We start from the raw sequence: 19,981 nt of genomic DNA, 5'->3' as shown, positions 1-19,981 counted from the left end.
CCCCGCCCGCCCCATGCGGACCAGCCCCGGCTGCCCGGAGCCCGCAGCATCCCCGGGGATGCTCCGCGCCCTCACCTGCGGGGCGGGCGCCGGTCCCCGCCCGCCTCCGGCCCCGGCCCCTCCTCGGGGCGGAGCTGCGGCCGTAACCGGGCCCGGAGGCGGGCGGGGATCGGCTTTGCGCGGCGCCGCTGCCTCCCTGCGCTTCCCTGCGCTGCCCTCCGCCCGCTCCGGCCGCGGGAGCGCGGGCCCGCTGCGCGGAGCTGCCGCGGTGAGTGCGGGGCCGGGGCCGGGGGGCGAGCAGCGGGGCCGGGGGCTGGCCCGGCTCCGGCCCGGGGATGCTGCGGGAGCGTGCCGCGGTCCCCGGCGAGCTCGGGTAACTCCAGCCCGGAGCGGGCTGTGCAGCCCGGCCACCCTCCGGGCGCCCGGCTGAGGACGCGGGTCCCCGCTCGGGGCGGCTCTGGCCCGGCGCAGCTCTGTCTCCTCGCTCGGCTTGCGGCGCCGTTGGTACCGCGCGAGAGCCAGCGCGCTGTAGATGGGGATGTTTCGGGCTGGCCGTGGGTGGGTTTTGCTCGGTGAATGTAGAATTCCTCTCCCTTCTGGCGCGAGAGGGGTGGGGAAGAAATTTACTCGAGGTAGCAGAAATAGAAGGAGCCGTAATTCCTGACACGGGGTTGGCAGTGCCGGTTTCCGTGGGAGTGGAGGGCTCTTGGGGACGGTCTCCTTCAGACTCTGGGAACTTCACTCTGAACTTCAGCTCCTTCTCCAGCTGCGGGGCCTGAGGTGTCAGTGGTGGCAGGGATGCTTTTGGTTGACTGACAAGCCACCAAATTCTGGTTTATCCCTCTGCTTGCTTATCATGAAAGGATCTTTTCTGCACCGTGAAAACCGCTCGAGGAGGAGGAGGAAGATGCTTCAGGCTGCAGTAGAGTAGCAGCAGCAAAAGTGGCTTTTCACAGATTGTCAGGGAAAGGAGAGGGTTCACAAACCTGTGAATAAAAACCCCAAAGCCGTGTCGGAGCCCCCCTGTTCCCTAACAAACCCTCAGGGACCCTCGGGAGCAGCGGCTGCCCTAGCTCTCACCTTGACCTGCTGTCCTGAGCCCTGCCATTACTGTTAAGTGGTTTTTCACAGATGGAAGGGCCAAGTGCTGTTATGGCAGAAAGCAGAAGGGGTTTTTTTTTTTCTGGCTGGAGCAGAACTTAGTCTGGAGGTGGATTGTGTTTGTTGTGAAAGACGTAATGTATTAAGTCCTGAAAGTGAAGAATACTTTTTCATTCATGGTTTTTCCTTCCTTTCCTTCTCAATGCTATGGGTTGGATCAAAAACTGTGGATGATATTAGAATACTCTTATTACAGTGTTTTGATGGGTTTTGCTTCATGTCCTGAGAGCTCTCATGAGAGTGGAATTAAAAAAAAAAAAGGCTAATTTTCCCTCTGACTGGAAAACATGAGTGACTGTTTTATAAGAAAAATAAGGTTTAAAGTGTTGAACTGCAGATATATGTGATGGATGTGATGAAATGCTGAGATATCACATCTTCTTTTTGCCATCAAGACCACGTGTCCAGGATGTGCATTTCTAACAATGTCTTGTTGTTGAGTCGGTTGTTGCAGGAAAAATGACTCTGTGTAAATGTGCTGGTACCAATTGTACCGGCTCCTTGGTGCTTCTGCAGTCACTTTGTTGGAACCTTATTTTCCCTTGGTTTAATAATTTATAAAATGCCTGTTGCCTCTAGGCGCATTTCATCCAGCAAGAAGAAAAACATCAACCAGTGTTTACTGGTTACAGAGCCTGAGGTTGACAAATAATGAAGCTTTTGTGGATGAGGGGGTGTCTCATTTTTATTTTATATAAACTCACAAAAATGCAGGATTTGTGCTGAAAGTCTTGTTGGTTATTACTCTGTTCTTTTCCCCATCCTTTAAAAGGTTTCTTGCCTGCTGCTGACAGTCTTCTGTTTTAACTGTGGGTTTTAACTCTGACCTTCATTACTCTGATTTTGGGTCTTCTTCTCCTTTTTCCTTTTACCTGTGTCTGATGCAAGTTTAGCAGCTCTTGAGTATTTAACAACTGTCAAGTAAGATGGCAACATCAGATCCTACATCTTCACCAGCTGAGCTGCTTTGGTTGAAAGAGATCAGCCTCTTTTTGGGCAATAAATTGCTCTCTCAAATCCTCTGCCAGATACTTATGAGCCACTATCATTAACTGCATTTTGAATCACTCATTGAGCTGGAGGGGGGAAATTGGCCTGCAGTTCATCTCATCTCCTTTGAAACTGCTAAATGATGATTCAGTGACCTCAGTGGGCAAATTATATCAGCAGCTAATTGGCCTAAGAAGAAAAACTTGCCCAATATCAAATAAACTGGCTGCTGCTGTTCATTATCCTGGAGAAGACGCTCCAGGTGAAACCTCCAGTTTCAAACGGTGACAGGGTTTTGTTGTGGCACTGGCAAGGGGACACAGTGAGCTGCTTCTTTTGGCCATACCTGGACCTGGGTGCGGTGTCCCCTCCACCTCCAGCAGGTTTTGAAGGTATTGTCCTTTGAAGGATAAAAATCTTAAGCTTGCCTTCCCCTCTGGATAGCCCTCTCCTCTTCCTCCTCAGAGGCTAAAACTGCTCACTGACTGGGGTGTGGTGTTTCTGGAGCACCTGGCTCTGGGGGGATCCCAGCAGAGCTGAATTTAGGAAGGAAGGGGAAGCATTATACAGGGGCCCTGCTCATCACCTTGTCATTCATTCCCCTTTTGGCAGAGCCCTTTCCGAAAGGAGCCATGTGCCACTTCCCAAAGATGCCTGGCAGCTTTGTGACCCAACCCTGGGGACGGGGCCAGGGTTAGCCCCCTGTGCGGGGTGGGTGGCTGGGGAGAGCAGGACAGCGAGCTCTGCCCGTGCTGCGCTCAGCCTCACCTCACTGCTTGTCCAAAACACTTCAGGGCCAGGGGCTTCCAGGAGAGCTGGAACTGCGGGTGAATGCCAGGGTAGAAGCATCCAGGTGTGGCCTCTTGAGCTTTCCTTGCTTGAGGAGCTGCAGGAGTGCGCTGGGATGTGTGAAAGGGGTCAGCTGGTGGCTCTTTGCAGGGCTGTTAGTCAACTTATGCCACCTCCTAGGATGGTCCTGCCAGCTGGCTCATCCTTTAGGGAAGTTTCAAGAGGCTTATCACAATCTTACTAGAAATCTGTCGTCTTCTATTAATCTGCTCGTCTCTCCTGGTCTCCTTCCCGAGCGCTCCCCTGCACATGCATCTCCACACACAACCCAGCGCTGCTGCTGGCCCACACCAGCTCTGCTGCTTGCCAGAGCCTTCTGGAGGGCATGCACAGTTGTGGACTGACATTTTTTACCATCCAATATGTTTTGTTTTTTTTAATACAGAGAGATGGTGCATTTTAAAAGGTTTTCTTTGAAGATGACACTGCTGAGAGGACAGTGGAGCCCGGGTGCTTTGCTGGCTGGGTGGAGGTGCAGGGTGCTACCAGCAGCAAGCTGAGTCCAGCTCTGGTTAAGGCAAAGCCCACCCCTGGGTCAGGTCCTGCTCAGTGTGGAGCAGGGGGTGCTTGGCCAGCAGGGACAGGTAATGGTGATGGGAATCACCTGCACTGGAATCGGGGCAGCTCCTGCTTTGCCAGGAGCAGCAGAGAAGCTGTCAGACTTTGGGAGGTGACAGGAATGAATGCACCACCCCGGCCCTCACGGCAAGAGGGGAGAGGTTTGTCAGTGCAGCTGCAGACACGGGACTGAGTCAGACCCGGGCACTGCTGTCTGGGACAAGCGACACCTGCAGAGTGATGTGGCTCTTCCTGACAGAGCTGTTCCTTGCAGCTCTCAGGAGCATGTCAGCACTGGGGTTAACAGCCACCTAGGCACTGTGCAAAATGAATGAATAGCTTGAGGAAGGCTAAGCCTTAATACCCAAACAAAGCAAAAAAAAAAATGGTGTATCATTTGTTGGGGATTAAGCAAGCTGTGAGATCTCTGGCTCTGGAGGCCCAGCTAGGAAATCCACAGCCTTTGGCAAAGGTGGCTTGGCTGTCCCTGCTTCCAGAGACAGCATCCATGTGCTGATGCAGGTGCTGGAGCCGCCCATCTGCCTCTCCCCTTGACTTTCACAGGGATGCTCTTTCTCCTGCACAACACATTGTTTGCTCTCCTTGAATGTTGCTAGCTGGCAGGGAAAGAGATCAGTCTGTTTTTTTTCCCAGAATAGTCAGCTGATTTCATCCCTTGGGAAGAGGTTGAAAAGCGTGAGACAGGTGGGTTGGCGTTCCTGCTTTGTAGCCCTCCATGATTCCAGCAGGAGAAGGAAAAACGGGAGAAGTGCAGTTGCTGGGTGCATTTCAGTGTTTGCATTTGAAAGAGCTTGATAAGCTGTGATTAACGGGGCCTAAATGGAAGCTTGATAAATGGTGAATTCAAAGGGACCTCAAACGAAAATGGCTTTCCAAGGAGGCCTTGGGGTGTGTGTGGAGGGCAGGCTGTGGGTCTGGTGCTGTGCTTGGTTATGGTGGGCAGGGAGCACTGCAGGGTCTGTCCCTGCCCGTGTGTGTCCCCTGCACCTGCTGAGGGACAGCTCTGTGGCTGTGCACGCGCTCCTGGAGGCCGTTGTTTCTTTCCAGGCTTAAGTTAATGTGCTGTTCCCAAACTGAGACAGGCACATCTGCATCCCAGAGCCCCCCGTGTCCCCGTAGCCAGGCCCCAATTAAGGCTGCTCTAAAAGCAGCAGGCCAGCTACCATGGCCTTGCAGATGAGAACCATTGGCCTAATCTATTTTTACAGTGAATTAAACTAGGAAAAGGTACTGCCACTCTAGAATAAGAAGCCACCTGGGGAGTTAACCCAGAACAGTCGTTCTGCTTTGCATTTGCGCCCTACCTCGCTTCAAAATAACTTTCCTTCCATAGATGCAAGCCCTGTAAATGCAAAAAATACAGGACATGGCTTAAGCAGGATCCCCAACAGAGCCAGGAAAACACCTTCTTTTTCCTGAGGTCTTCTCTGCATCCACACACACACTCCTTAACTCAGGCATCCTTCCCTGTCATGAATCTGCCCTGTTTCATGCTCGATCCCCTGCAGAGAACCGCACTCCTTTCCCACCCCCACGAGACCCTGTGCTTTGCTCCAACACCTGAGTGCCACCTCCCACAGCCACCTCTGCTGTCCTCCCCTGTCCCCACCCAGCTGCTGAGCGGGTCACACACAGTGAAATGAGCATCCCAGTGCTCAGTCCGTGTCAGGATCACACAGTGAAATGAGCATCCCAGTGCTCAGTCCATGGCAGGATCACACAGTGAAATGAGCATCCCAGTGCTCAGTCCGTGTCAGGATCACACAGTGAAATGAGCATCCCAGTGCTCAGTCCGTGTCAGGATCACACAGTGAAATGAGCATCCCAGTGCTCAGTCCATGGCAGGATCACACAGTGAAATGAGCATCCCCGTGCTCAGTCCATGGCAGGATCACACAGTGAAATGAGCATCCCAGTGCTCAGTCCATGGCAGGATCACACAGGGAAATGAGCATCCCAGTGCTCAGTCCGTGTCAGGATCACACAGTGAAATGAGCATCCCAGTGCTCAGTCCGTGTCAGGATCACACAGTGAAATGAGCATCCCCAGTGCTCAGTCCATGGCAGGATCACACAGTGAAATGAGCATCGCAGTGCTCAGTCTGTGTCAGGATCACACAGTGAAATGAGCATCCCAGTGCTCAGTCCATGGCAGGATCACACAGTGAAATGAGCATCCCAGTGCTCAGTCCATGGCAGGATCACACAGTGAAATGAGCATCCCAGTGCTCAGTCCGTGTCAGGATCACACAGTGAAATGAGCATCCCAGTGCTCAGTCCATGGCAGGATCACACAGTGAAATGAGCATCCCAGTGCTCAGTCTGTGTCAGGATCACACAGTGAAATGAGCATCCCCAGTGCTCAGTCCGTGTCAGAATCACACAGTGAAATGAGCATCCCAGTGCTCAGTCCATGGCAGGATCACACAGTGAAATGAGCATCCCAGTGCTCAGTCCGTGTCAGGATCACACAGTGAAATGAGCATCCCCAGTGCTCAGTCTGTGTCAGGATCACACAGTGAAATGAGCATCCCCAGTGCTCAGTCCATGGCAGGATCACACAGTGAAATGAGCATCCCAGTGCTCAGTCCGTGTCAGGATCACACAGTGAAATGAGCATCCCAGTGCTCAGTCCATGGCAGGATCACACAGGGAAATGAGCATCCCAGTGCTCAGTCTGTGTCAGGATCACACGGCTTTTCTCAGGCTGGCTGGAGCCTCACCACCTCTCTCAGTGAGTCAGTGTGAGCACCAGCTCTCAGGCAGCAACGGGTGTTGTTTTGGAGCTGGGGCTGATAACTTGGGCTGGGCAGGGGTGGCAGGTGTAAATTATTTGCGGTGGCCAAAGGCTTTGCTCTGGTGCTGCTCTGGTCTTGTGTCTCTCAGGAGGAGCAGTGGGGATCTGGCATGCTGGTTTGAGTTGTGCTGAGACATTGCACCTCTGGATTTGTCAAGCTGAAGTTAAATGTATGTAATTTTAACATCTGATTCTTCGGGGGCTGACTCATGCTTTCTTGGCCTGAATGATTCATAGCTCTTGAACTCCATTGCTAAATTCATTATGCAACAATTACAGGGTTGGAAATGCCACTCTGAGTGCACACAAACAAGCTGGCAGCAATTCCCCCCTCCTTTTCTCTCACCCTGAGTTGCCAAGAGACCTTTGTGAGTTTGCTCTTGCCCCTGCTTTGTAGGTGAGGGTCTGCTGTGTCTTGATGCTCTGCCCTTGAGCTGGCAGGGGCAGGAGTTGCAAGTTGGGTACTTCTGGAAGAGAGGAGACAGGACAGCAGGGGGAAGGATGGAGATGCACAGCTTCACTCATCAGGATCAGCTGTCCTAATTTTGCCCCAACTGCTCCATGTGGTGTTATGGCACATCCATGGCATCCTTAATGATCCACATGGGAAAACCCCAAGTCTGAGGCATTGCTCTTAGGAGGCTCCATGTGGTGATGGTGGAGCTTGGCAGCATTTCATGGGCACAGATTCTGCTTAGTGACTGCATGGCAGCTCAAAGGTCAAGTACCCATCCAAGGAGAAAGACCGAGGAAGGCAGGAGAGCCCTGTGCTGGCTGCGAGGTGTCCAGCAATACCTTCATTTTCTCTCCTTGGTGGTGCTGAGATTCAGGGATTTGTGTGGAACTTGGCTTTTCATTAATGAGATCTCAAGCAAGAGTTCCTCTGGTATGTGAAGTTAAGTGGGTTTGGTACTGGGTGGGCTTTGTTTGCTGCCCTGCTGAACCCCCCAAAGCAGCGGGTGGGAGCAGTGCTGTAGGGCTGGCAGTGGGATGCAGAATTTCAGGCTTTAAGGTGCCCCTGCTACCTGAATTTGACTTCAGCACTGGTTTTTCTGCCACCCAAATAACATTTCTTCCCAGAACAAGCATTCAGGTGAGGTTACTACCGAATGGCAGGGCTGGCATCTCTGCCCAGGAAGCCCTCCAGAAAGTCTTCCCTAAGAGCAGCCGTTCTTCCCAGCTGAGCTGTGGCCCTTAAATCTTGATATCTTTGGGAAAAGCCTCTCCTGGACAGCTCTGACTGTTTGCATTGGGACAGCAGAGAAGAACGGCTGAACGTTGGGCTCATGAGGTTTTCCAAGGTTTTCCTTGGACTTCCTTGGCCTGTGGCAGCAGAGCCCAAGGTAATGGCAAATGCAAAGTAAGAACTGGACTGGTGAGGAGGAGAGCTGTACCAGCAATTCTGGTTCCATGCTCGTAAGTCAAGTTAATCTAAAGCATCCAAAATCCTATTTTCAAGCTGGTAAGTGGTAAATATTTGATTAAACTGCATGTCAGAGCAGTTGCATTGTCTGAGCAGCAAGTCAAGCCAACAACCACCCCAACAGTGGCCAAGAGGAGATGCAGAAAACGCAGAAAGTAGGGCACGTATGGTGATGTGCGGGTTGATAGCTGCGCCTAAAAATAAGGATCTTCAGAAACAGAAAATCTGCCTCGCAAGCAAGGCAGTGGCAAGCTGCTCCCAGAGTCTGATTTCAGACTGGAACTGGCGATGTCGGCGCCGCAGAGAGCCGTGCTAACGTTTTGTTAGCATTCTGCTGGCAAAACATTTCGTTTCACTCTCACGGCTTGCATCTGAGATAAGGCGAGTTCCTCCGGAGCAGAGCGGGGCGCGGGCAGAGGTGGAAGTGAGAGGCGGCGCTGCTCTTCCCGTGCCGGCTTTCTGCTCATCTGCATCTTAAGGAGCCTTTGTCCTCTTCAAGTACTGCGGTTCCACTTTCTAGAAGATGCTCTTGTGATATTCCTGCGGGCTCCCCGGGGAAAGCAGCCTGGCTTGCCCGGCTGATGCTGTGAGCGGGCTGGCCCTGGTACCCTACAGCAGCTCTAGGGTGCTGCAGGAGGCCTGACCCCATCTCTAAGTGTTGCACCAGCAGCCTCTGGGCCCCCTTCCTGCGTGCTAACCTTGACCTGCAAAATCTGGGGGAACCGGAGGATGAATTTTTTTGGTGACATTTGTGCGTGTTTTAGCAGGCCAATCGCTCATCGTGGAGTTCACCAAGGTATAAGGGCTAAACCCTGGACAGCAAATCCAGATGTTTGAGCTGTCTGAAACAAAGCATCGCACACTGTCGCATGGATAATTAATTTTTCCCGAAGTCTCAGCTCTTTACTCTCCCAGCAGAGGCAGGAGGGTTACACTATCCTGGGTATCTGTACGGGCTCCTGATGGATGCAGGAGGGGTCAGAGGGCGTCTTTTTATGTTATTTTGTTAAGACCTATTGAGGATTATTGGAATTGTTACAGATAGGCTCAATAATGTCCATAATCTTTAGAGCTGAAAGCATTTTGTTAGCAGTAATTAAATGCATACCGCTATTTAAAATGGATGGATCAGATGGCTGGGAAGAGAATCCTCTCATAAATCTCCCACAAAATCAATATTCCTCCTGTCAGGTGTGCAGCGAACGCTTTTAAATTCTGCCAATCACTGGCTTTGTCAGCGTGGCGCTGACAGAATCACACCTCTGCCTTGGAAAGAGACGAGCAAGGCAGGACTTTCTTTTGGTGGCAAAAAAAAAACAAAAACAAACCCAAAACCCAGAAAATCAATAAAAATTGAGGGATGTAGTCCCGCTGGATGGTGACTCCCTGTAAGAAGGCACAGCTGCCTGCTGTGGGTATTCCCAGGGAAACGCACATCCCTGTCCATAGCTGGGAGCCTGCAAGAGCCCTGCTGCTGACACATCCCATGCTGGCACGGCCTGAGGTGCCTAGGAGCTGCAGATGGAAAATCCAGGCATTTATCTGGCTTGTTGCTGTGCCAGAAAAGGGCTGTTCCAAGGATTATTATTATTATTTTTTCCGTGGGCCAAAATATGTGTAAATGGCTTTAAACAATGGAAGGGTTTCTGTTAAAAAGAGTGGGGTGCGGGTGCGAATAGGGCTTTAATTTATATCTCGAGGGAAGGGTGTGGGCTCTTCCAGTGGTGTTTTTGAGATTCTGTTGGAAATTAGCTTGGGGTTTAGTTTTTTTTTTAAAAAATATTTTTCCCATGTCTTATTTTAAAGCTTGTTTTGAGGGAAAATTGTTTTCCAGAAATTGTTTTCCAAATTACGGATCTCTCAATGTGTAGCTGAGAAATGTCAGGAAGTGGGATGCAGTTTTGGAAGCCTGCACACATCTGTCTGTGGCAGGGTTGATAAAAAATGGAAGCTCTAACCAGAAAAACAAATAAAAAGAGGTAATATCACTGTCACAGATGGGTCGGGCTGCTTTCCCTGCAGGTGTCTGCATTGCAACCCCCTCTCCCATATAATGTGCTCTGGAAAAAATAAATGGAGAGCCCAGTTTGGAGACTTATGCCCTCAATTAATTTTTGTTCCACATAATCGGAGCTGCTGCATGCCTTTCCTTCAATATTTAACTGCCTGGCTCAGAGGATGGGGCTGCTCTCGTGCGAGGGAAGTCGTGTTTGCACAGAAATCCCATTCTGATCCTTCTTTCTTTGCCTAAGGGCGGGGATCCTGCTGCTCCTCTGATGCCAGAGATAAATTTTGTTAGCAGACGCTTTTCTGCTAAGGGGAGCAAAGGGGAGAGGGGAGTGGTGTGTGCTGGATTCTTGAAGGAATAAAATTTCCTTGTCTTCAAGCATCATCTTCCCTGGAGCCGCCTGTGCTGTCTGGGGCACAGTCAGAGGGGAGCAGGGGAGAGCTCTGCTCCCGGTTCCATGTGCTCAGCCCAGGGAAAAGGGAATCAGGACAATTAGTGAGTGCTGTCTGCAGCTTTACCCGCTGTTGAGTGGGGTTTCTCCATGGCGCTGGGTTAAAGGAGAATGCCTTCTTCTGGTGTAGCTTGAGATGGAGCCCTGAACTTGCTTTCTGATTTTTAATTCGGCTCGAAATCACCATAAAGATTTTCAAGTCCAAGCTGGCAGAAGTGCCCCTCTCCCTTCTCCTTCTGGAAGTTCATGGCCAAGAGCCTGGGGTGTCTGTTTCAGGATCAACCTGAAAGCAGAGGGGAACCCAAGGCGTGCCCCTGGGGAAGTACAAGGGGACTGAGCAGTTTTTGCAGCTCCAGTGCATCCTCCAAGTTGTTCCCAGTGCCTGGTCTAGAGCTACACCTCACACTGGGCTGGACCAGCCCATTCTGCCCAGGGATGTGGAGGAAGAGCCAGTGAGAGTGGAGCTTGGCTGGCGAGGAAGATGATAGGGAATAAAAATAGAGAAGGGAGAAGAAACCCCCAAGTATTAATGAGCGGGGAGAACCATCCACGTGGAAGTTTTAGATCTGAAAATTTCCCCAGGCAAGGGCAGTTTAATGCAGAAAGGTGGCAGCTCTGGGGTGCTGTGTTGGAGCAGAAGCAGGAAGATGCATTTATCTGCTCTACAGAGCTTTTAGAGGAAGGTTTTTGAAAACACCTCCAGGTCCCGCTGCCTTGTGCTGGGAGCGGGGCTCCGGGAGCAGCTTTGCACAGGAGCCACGTGGAGGGAAGCGAGATCTGAGCTGGTTTATTTCTCTTTAATGCTCTGGCTTGCTCCTAAATCGAGTGTGTGAACTGTGCTCAAAGCCCTTCCCTGCTGTGTCTGCTGAGCCCCCGACTGAGCTCTCCAGCCCTTTATGTCTGGGGACCACCACCAGGTTTGTGTTACTCCTCCCTGCACACTGCTCTGGGGGAGGACTGCTTAGCACAGAAGGGCTTTTTACAATTTTTTTTTTTTTTTTTTTTAAGGAAGCCCACGTTGAAATAGTGATAGGAAAAAGAATGTATATTGTGCCGTGTTGGGTGTTTGCAGGAAATATATAGTGAAAATACTGAAGGGCTTTCCAGAAACTGCCAGTATTGTTGGGAGGAGAAAAGAAAGAGGCACTTAAAATTTTCTATTACCAGTGTTGGCTCCAAAGAGATTTTTTTTTTTGACTTTCTGCTTCACTTTTTTTTTTCTTCTTGATTGTATTTTATTCCTTCTGCTGGGAAAGACCTCATGGAAGACAGAGAGATTATCTGGAATTAGAGATAAAGCAGTCAAACCAAAATGTTTTTAATTCTCTGGAGAATTTAGCTTGAAATTTTGAGCTTTCCATCAAGCTAGAAAAATAATTTACAATGATGTACCTTCACCACCTTTGCAGCAGGCAGCAATGAAAGTTCCTTTGCTGCAGATGGTAAAACAATATCTTCACTTTAAGAAAGTAATTGGGGCACAGATTAAGTTACTTACTTTGCATACAAGAAACCTGTGGGAAAGCCAAGAATCTCTCCTGAATCTCCCAATTTCTGACACGATCTCTCACCCAGAATATTTCTGTACCTGTTCTTCCCCCCCAGCACTCTAGGGCAGATGTAGGAGTTGTGTTTCCTAAGGGGTTCTGGCTGAAATATATATAAATATATATTTCTTTTTTAGAGTGGTGTTTCCTGCCACTTTCCTTGTCATTCCTTCAGGAGGAACCATTCTTTTGGTAGTGCTGAGCATCTGCTGCTTTGGGTGTATCTGAAGCCCCGAGTGAGGAAAGGAGCTGTTTACTTCTAAGGTAACAGTGAAATAAAATCAGGCAGCAATTTTCATGATTTTCACTCCTCTGTGTGGTTAACCTGTGCGTGCTGTGGGGCTCACAGCACAACACAGGGAGAATCACACGGTGTGTGCAAGAGGATTGTGCCACCAGAAGCAATAGCCAGAGCTCTCACAGTGGCACGGAGGGACCAGTAGGTTCCACCAGCACCTCGTGGCAGGAGCACAGGACTGGAAATAACAATCCTGAGGTGGTGGTGTGGCTCTTGCAGTGAGTTTGCTGCCCAGAGAAATGCCAGGGACCTTGGTCTGTGCTCCTCTGCTCACCTGTGGATGCTCTTGAGCTCTGGAGAGGGGTTTGTTGCAGATTATCGTGTGGGCAGTGGCTGAGGAGTGTGTCCAGCTGCTGTTTGATGCACTGCCTTGGGCTGTGTTCAGGTTCCTGCCTTCAGCCTTGCCACCAGCCCTGATGTCCAGAGGAGATGGTGGTCAGTGCCCACCCATCACAGTCCACACACAGACCCTGACAAGGGAGAGGGTACAACCTGTGTGGCAGGGCAGTATTGCAGAAATAAAAATACAGGCTTCAGGAAAAGAGGAAACCCTTCAGGAGGCTGGAAATGCTGCTGTGTAGGGAATGGGACTGTGTCCTGTGGCACTGCAGGTGAAAATGAGTGTTTTGGGGCTGTGATTCCGGGAGGAGCAGCCCTTGTGATTGGAAGTCCCCTTCCCAGTTTGCCGTGTGGTCACTGTTGGTGCCCACCCCTCTGTGTGTCTGTGTGAAAACCCAGGTCCCCTGCTGTGGGTGGGGGAGGCTGTAACAGGTGGGGCTCAGTGCAGTGTCCTTACTGATGGTGCTCTGATGAAATGTTTTCCCAAAAGGCAGGAAGGGACAGAGGCAGATTTATAAAAAACAGCTTGAGGCTGTGATGGTCTAAGCATGAAGGACCTTCTTGATTTGATGGTAATTCAACAGATAAACCACAGAATCCCCGGGAGCTCCTGCCCAGCGCAGGGCTCCCTGTTCCCAGCAGCAGGACAGGAGGGGGTTTGTTTCCCATCCTGCTGAAGGTGCTGCAGGTGGGAGCAGCTCAGTGTCGGTGCTGGGCTGGGGACAGCCCTGGCGGAGCCGCTCGTGGGCACGTGCTCTGTAGGGACAGGGCTTAGGAAATGACCTGGAGCCTGTTCCTCTGGGAAGAGGGACCCTGCTGCCCTTCCCACACAGTCTGGGCTGTGGGAGGGAAGGAAAGGACCTCAGCTCCTTGTGTGTGTTCAGCCCCATGGCATGTTCCCTGAGCCCCCCACCTGCCCTCCCTGTGCCTGCCTTTCCCTGCTGTTCCTGTTCCTCTCCCCAGCCTCTCCCAGTGGCTTTGTGGCTGGCTGTGGATGGTGTTGGCTTTTGGGCTCAAGTGAGCTCTTGCCTCATTGGGGACCGAGTGATGAAGAGCTGCTCTGCTGCTTCCTGCAGACCCTGGGAGGATCCTGGCCAACAGCAGGAGCACCCATGCAGAGCACGCATCTTGGGCTGGTCTGCATCCCTAAACAGGGACAGTGCTGGAGGTGATGGCCCAAGGAAAAGCCCGGGAATTCTTCCTTGGTGCCTGTTGCCAGAGGATGGGTTCAGCAGAAGGGCTGCAGCGGGCTGGCCACCCTGCCTTTCGTGGCACAGGAGCACAGACTGGCCTTGGCCCTCGCAGGGAGCAGGAGAGGTGAGTTTGGCAGCTCCTCACCTTGCCGTGGTGCAGGAGTTGATGTTAACGAAACAAATCAGGCACCTCCTCCTCTGCTGACTGCTTGTGCGCTCAGATCCCTGCTGCAGGCTTTCGTGCTTGGTTTCCAGTTCCAGTGGGGAGATTAGCCTGGCGTGGGGAGGAGAGGGCTATTTCTGTCTGCTCATGCCACTGACTTGACTTTGTGCTGCACACACCTCACCTCATCATCCGGGCCCAGTCCTGCAGGTGTCCCACCACGAGCAATCCAGTGGCTGGAAATTGTCCTTCACTTCAGAAGTGGCCACTCTGACCCTTCCTGTTTTCCCTTTGCTTGAAAGCTCTAAGAAATCTCGTCTTTCACTTAGAGGTGTCCCACTCAAGGGTTGCTCTTCCATGGTTTGTGTTTGTTTGGTTTTGTTTAAGTGGAATAAAACTGGAATCAGTTGATGACACTTAAGTGAAGGAGTTCTGTGAGTGTTTGTGTTCTGCATCAGTGTCATGCTGTGCTTTAACTGCTGCCTTGGGAAGATGTGACAGAGGGTTTGCAGGTCTCAGCTCCAGCTTCATCATCACATGGGGAGATGAGGAGACTCTCCAGCCCCACTCAGCAGCATGGCTGCTTTAACAGGTCCAGCTCCAGCCTCAGCAGTGTTTTGGCAAACTGTCTGCAAGCTGAATGCTTAGTGGGAAGGTCAGGGGGCAGCTCTGAGTGTGTGCTGGTGGAGGAAAATGAGTACCTTTGGTTTGCACCTTTGAGGGAGGCAGGTGCAAGCCTCAAGGTGTGAAATGGGAAGGAGTGTGTGTGTGTGTGTGACACCTTCAGACAGGGTTGGTGGCACAAGCTGCATCCCCTGACTCAGTAAACTCTCACATCACGGACCTGCCCTCTCTTCTGGTGCTGCCAGTGAGTAACCTTGCCTTGAAAGTCCTTTTGGGCTTAGTCAGGTAGGACAAAATATACAGGAAATGCAAATTTACAAGAAAGCCCCATGATGGTGTTGGCCAACGCTTGTGTGCCCTTTGCAGGAACCAGTCTTTGACCCGCTCACTTCTGGGAGGAGGGAGTGCCTTGCCTTCCCCTTGGCCCCTGAAATATCCCCATTGTCCCTGCAGGGGCTATGTGTGTGTGTGTGTGTGGCAGGATGTGCTCAGCGTGGTGGCACCAGATCTGCTGAGGTCATGGAAACTGCTCAGCTCGGTCCAACATGAGGAAGGGTGCTTTTTCTTCTGCCCCCTCTTCTTCTTTAAATAAAACAGAAACCAAAATGTGATGCCTTGCAAGCCACAGACACCCACACAGCCACTTCTGTGTCACTGTGCAGGTAAGCAAATGCTGGGGCCTGAACCTGTGCTGTAGTTAGCCTGACCTGTTTGTGCCAGAAGTCAGTGTGGCATTTCTGTAGGTACGGGAAGGAAGCAGGTCACCGCAAAGCAGGCAGCCAGAGCGAGGGGGACAAATTACTGGGGTCTGTGAGAGTCATAGGGGATTATGTCTGGGAGAAGTGGAGCTGTGTCCACTTTAGGAAGAGCTCCCAGGGTGACCTTTTAGCTCCTTTAGAGGTTCATTTTCTGGGTGGATTGAGGCGTTTGGTACTTCCGGAGAGGTTTTGATGTCCCTGGATCTCCCCTCTCCGTTTCACTCCCCTTTGCAGACCACCTGAATCTCCCATTCCTTCTGTTGTGAGAGCAGAGGAGCTGCTGGAGGACAGCTGAAACATGGGCAAGCCCAGCCACACTTGTCCTCTGCTTATAAATCAACGTCCTGTTGCTCTTTCCAAGGTGTAGTCCTAAACCCACAAGAAAACTTCCAGCCTATCTTGTGAAATGCTGAAATAAAGTTTCCTGCTTTAAAAAATCCCGCAGAATTAGGCCCTCATTTCTACTCCAGGTGTGTTTTGGAAAATATTTGTTCATCTTTGAGCAAACAATGGCAGAAGTGGCCTGGAAAAGGAGTAAGGTGGGAGTGCCTGTGCGCTATTCCGAGAGGCATTTCCTGCCCTTATCTCCCCTCCTTCGAGGTATTGTAACTGGGGCTTCAGATCTGCAGGCTGTGCTGCTGCAGCAGAGGCTGAGATTGCCAACAAAGATACATCCCAGGAATGCCTGCCAGGGGCAGGAGCTGAGCTCACGGGAGGTGCTGAAGAGCTTTCCAGCCCAGCGCCTGCGCTCGGGAAATGCGTCTGTCCCGAAAGAAAACTTCTTGGGAAGTGCACTCATGCATTTTCTGCGGGGTTTCTGGGGACTGGGGTGAGTCCCAGCCCGTGGGGGCTGTGAGTGGCTCTTGTGCTGTGGAGCACCCACGGCACCCTTCCCTTGCTTTCCAGGGCCGTGCTAAAGCCACAAGTTGGTATTTTCCTTCTCAAGCGAGTGAATTGAATTTGAAGTTTGAGCTAGTAGCTCTCTTATGAAAAACTTTGCAGGGATTTGGGTTTGTTCCTGTGTGGAACTAAAGCATTTTTTTTTGGCACTCTTAAATTCATATGGGATTAAATAGGGTTTGGTTTTTTTTGGTTTTTTTTCCTGTTCGGGTCTATCCTGAAGTCCTCAAAATAAGGTTTGCAGGTGCTGCTGAAGCTGTCCTTGGCCATTTGCTGGACAAAGCAGCTTCCTGGACCTGCCTGTGTGCTCTGGCTGGGTTTGTTTGTTTTCAATTATCTGTCAGAGGAAATGGCATGTCTCGCTCTCAGTCTGCCCAGATATTTATAGGTAAGGTCAAACCCCCGTGGAAGATCTGCAGCAGTGTTTAATAGGTGTGGATGCCTCAGCTTTGTGGTATTCCCTGGGATGTGGTGGATGTGCTGAGTGGTGTGGACACTGCCCTGCAGCCCCTCAGACTCTCCCTGATGGGCTGCTTCACCCTCTGAGAGGGGTGAGCCGTGGCTTTTCCTGCCTCACCTGGTTGGGGTGAGCTTTGCTATCCTCACCATGGCTCTACCTGCCTCTCTTCTACTACTTTTCCCACAGAGTCTCTGCATCCAGTGCTTACAAAGCTGTTGCTTCCCCTCTTTTGCAGCAGCAGAGTTGAGCTTCAGCTGTCTTATGGTGGCTTTCTCTTGTGAATATTTAAGTTCTTCAGTCACTCTTTCCCATCAACACTTCCTTTTTCTTTTTTCTTTGTCCCCTCCAAGCTGGTTGAACCACACGAGCTCTCATCCCATTCCTGGTTATGTGCTGCTGACGTGGATTTTGCATGAGCCGTTCAATGCCCTTTGCACAGGTCTGTTTGGAAAGGATTAATTCCCTTTGCTTGTGATGGCAGCTTTATTTCAAATGCACCTGTTGGACATCTCCTGAATTCTGGGGTGTGTTTCCTCCTCCTGGGGTCCCTGGCTGGTCACTCTGTGGGTAGCCCTGCTCAGAGGTTTGTTGTGGTCACACTGAGCTGTGCATTGACTGCTCTCACTGCTGTGCCTGGCGACCCCGAACAGCAAAAACAGTGATTTAGTGTGTGGGGTGAAGAGAAAACCTGGAGGAAGAGAGGAAAGAACACAACCCCCATGTTTTTAAGAGCTGAGGTGGCTATTAAGCGTTACTAATACCTGGGAGCCGGGTCTATCCATCTGTCCTCAGCTGGGGCTGGATGGATGAGGCTGAGCAGCACAGGTGATGCTCCTGGTGGGTGGAGTTCCTCTGGGAAAACCTGCCTGGCCTGAGGGCACCAGACAGGTGGCCCCAGGTATCTCCAGCTTCTGGGTTATTAGTGCTGGAGTGGCCTCTTCTGGTGTCTGTGACCGCAGCCCGGTCCCCTCTGGCCTGTGCTGTGCTGCTCAGACTGAAACCCCTCAGGCAGGTGGCTGCTGGCGTGCCGCAGCACTGGGCTGGGGACGCCTGGAGTGAGGCTGGTGGAGAGCACCAGCCCAGGGAGGGGTGGGGGTCTCAGTACTCACACTGCCCCCTGGTTGACTGACAAATGGCACCAAACATGCGGAAGATCTTTGCTCGTTAAGACTTTATTCTGCTCCTAGGAGGGGGTTGATGTGAGCAGCAGACATGAACGAGTTGCACAGTGGAACTTGTGCGTAATCAAGAGGGGTTTGCTGGGATGTTTGGAGTGGGGGAGAAGGGGGAAGTCACCGAGGCGGGTAAGGACAATTAAAGCAATTAGAGCAATTAAAGCACGGTTAACTCAGCTGCCTTTCCAGGTGGTAGACCTTGCCTGTTGTGTTTTCCAGCAGGCTGAGCTCCTGTGCTCGGTGATACCTGATCTCCTGCTTCTCTCCTCCTTTCAGGTTCCCACCACATTCTCATTCCCTGCCATGGGCCCTCCGCAGCTCGGCCTCAGGATGCTGGTATAGCAGCAGGTGGCTGCCAGCCAGAGGACCTGTGGTGGGACACCCCTTCCCCTGGGACATCCTCCCCTTCCCCTCTCTCGGCAGAAGCCATGGATGCCCACGTGGACCTCCTGACCGAGCTGCAGCTGCTGGACAAGGTGCCCACGCTGGAGAGGCTGCGGGCAGCCCAGAAACGGAGGGCTCAGCAGCTGAAGAAATGGGCCCAGTACGAGAAGGAGATGCAGCACAAGAAGAGGAAGCATGAAAAGAAGAGAAATGCCGTCAACAGAAAGAAAGTGTCTTTTGAAGCCAGCGTTGCTCTGCTGGAGGCTTCTCTGAGGAACGACGTGGAGGAAGGTATGGCACTGGTGCCTGGCAGGTTTTGTCTGGCTGCCTGTGAGCTCTGTGTGCTGTGAAGCCCTCTGTGGCGTGCACAGGCACCTGTGCTGCCCTCCATGGAGTGCCCTTGCTGTGGTGTTGGGCTTTAAAGCGTTTCCGTCTCTGATACAGCTCAGTTCCCCAAGGCCCCGTGTGACACCAGCGTTACCTTGGTTGGCATCAGGAGTGGGTGCCAGGATGGGGCAGGAGCTGTGACTGAGGATTGGGTGAAGGAAGGCGGTTTTCATCTCTTTCCTTCTCACACTTCCTACTTACAGGAGGTGTGAAACACTTCCTTGCCTTCTGGGCGTGCCTCTGGTGGCTTTAGAGAAGTCTGTCGCAGGGATTTACATGCTGGTGTAAATCTCTTCAGCTTCCCTGCTCGAGGACATGGATTCAGAGCTACGTGAATGCATAAATTTTTCCCCAAAATACTGGGAAGCATGGCTTTGCTTAGTGCTTCCTGAGGAACAGAACTGCAAATCGTTCCGAAATTGGTTTAATTGCACAATTTCTAAGTGGATGAAAGTGCTTTGCTTCTGCTACAAAATCTGAAGAGAGGAGGGAAAAATATGTTTAAAAGTCAATAACCATTAGCCTCAGCACAGCACAGGGGAAAACCTGTGAGCTCTGGGGAGCTGGAGAGTGCTTCTCTGCAGAGGAGTAAGAATCTCTCTTGCAGGAGAGCTGGAGCAGCCTTTGGGCTTGGTGCTCTGCAAGGCAGTGAAATTGGTGTGATCTTCCTGGTCCCTTGGCGTGGCACAGGAGGGTGCTTAGGAAACCTGGCCAGTGGAGCATCTCTGCTGGAGAATGTTGCTCATTTCCAGCACCCTCGACGAGAGGCAGTGTATCCTTGCCTGGTACGTGGGTGCAAGGCAAGGACCTCTTCTTGTCTCGTGAAGAATCTCCCCAAAGTCATGTCCCTGTTTCTGAGCCAGCCTTTTCTGCACTGTGACTTGTCCTTGTGAGTGTGTTTTGCTCCTGTTCGGAAACAGAGCATGGACGGTGGTGACCCTGCCTGGGCACTGTCACTGCGTTTGCCAAGCCCTGCCGTGGCCCTGGCTCTTTGTGCATTTGTGACCTCCCTGGGACAGCAGACCTGTGATAATGCCCTGGAACCGCAGGCTTTTATTCGTTCCTTCCTTGCTTTAGAGGTTTCACAGCTCGTTCCAGCTCTGTGCTTCAGTGGCCCCGTGTTTCTCGCTGTGGCTTTCTGGGAGGGCTCCGACACTGAAGGCAGCTGTGCAGTTGTGACTGCTGGCATTGCCTCAGCGGGCAGGTTTGTGACTTGTGTCCCCTCTGCCTGTGCTGGCAGGCCGTGGTTTGGGTTTCACAGCCAGCTGTTCAGCTGCCAGTGACAGTCCCAGCGTTGGGACAGATGCTGAGGGGTTGCGTGGCGCTGGTGCCTCTGCTCAGTGCTGGGGCTGGGATGGGTCTGCAGGAGGCCCAACCCTGCAGTTTTGCTTTCAGCTCTTTCTGGTTCGGGATCTGGGCCGTTTGGAAAGAGGAAAGCTCCTGGCTGTCTGTCCTACAGATGCTTTCTCATTTGGTGGGGGATGCAGGAATGGTGG

At 51.8% G+C, this 19,981-nt stretch overlaps 1 protein-coding gene across 5 annotated transcripts in view; it reads left to right on the top strand.

Moving 5' to 3' along the window:
- Positions 1-212: 212 nt before the first annotated feature.
- The window catches only part of PPP1R16B (protein phosphatase 1 regulatory subunit 16B), a 60,771-nt gene continuing 41,002 nt past the window's right edge, over positions 213-19,981 (top strand). Inside the window, exons 1-2 of one of the 5 annotated variants that reach the window (XM_040079850.2) lie at positions 213-268; positions 17,991-18,389. In XM_040079850.2, the coding sequence (XP_039935784.1) occupies positions 18,143-18,389 (247 nt within the window). In that variant the 5' untranslated portion in view covers positions 213-268; positions 17,991-18,142. Of the gene's footprint in view, positions 269-17,347; positions 17,365-17,511; positions 17,844-17,875; positions 18,390-19,981 lie in introns of those variants that run through there. The other 4 variants (XM_040079849.2, XM_040079847.2, XM_040079846.1 and 1 more) reach the window with 4 other exon arrangements.

This window comes from Hirundo rustica, chromosome 16 (assembly GCF_015227805.2).
Source record: "Hirundo rustica isolate bHirRus1 chromosome 16, bHirRus1.pri.v3, whole genome shotgun sequence".
NCBI lineage: Eukaryota > Metazoa > Chordata > Aves > Passeriformes > Hirundinidae > Hirundo > Hirundo rustica.
Note: the sequence above shows the minus strand (reverse complement) of the source record. Positions and strands in the feature narration are given on the sequence as shown.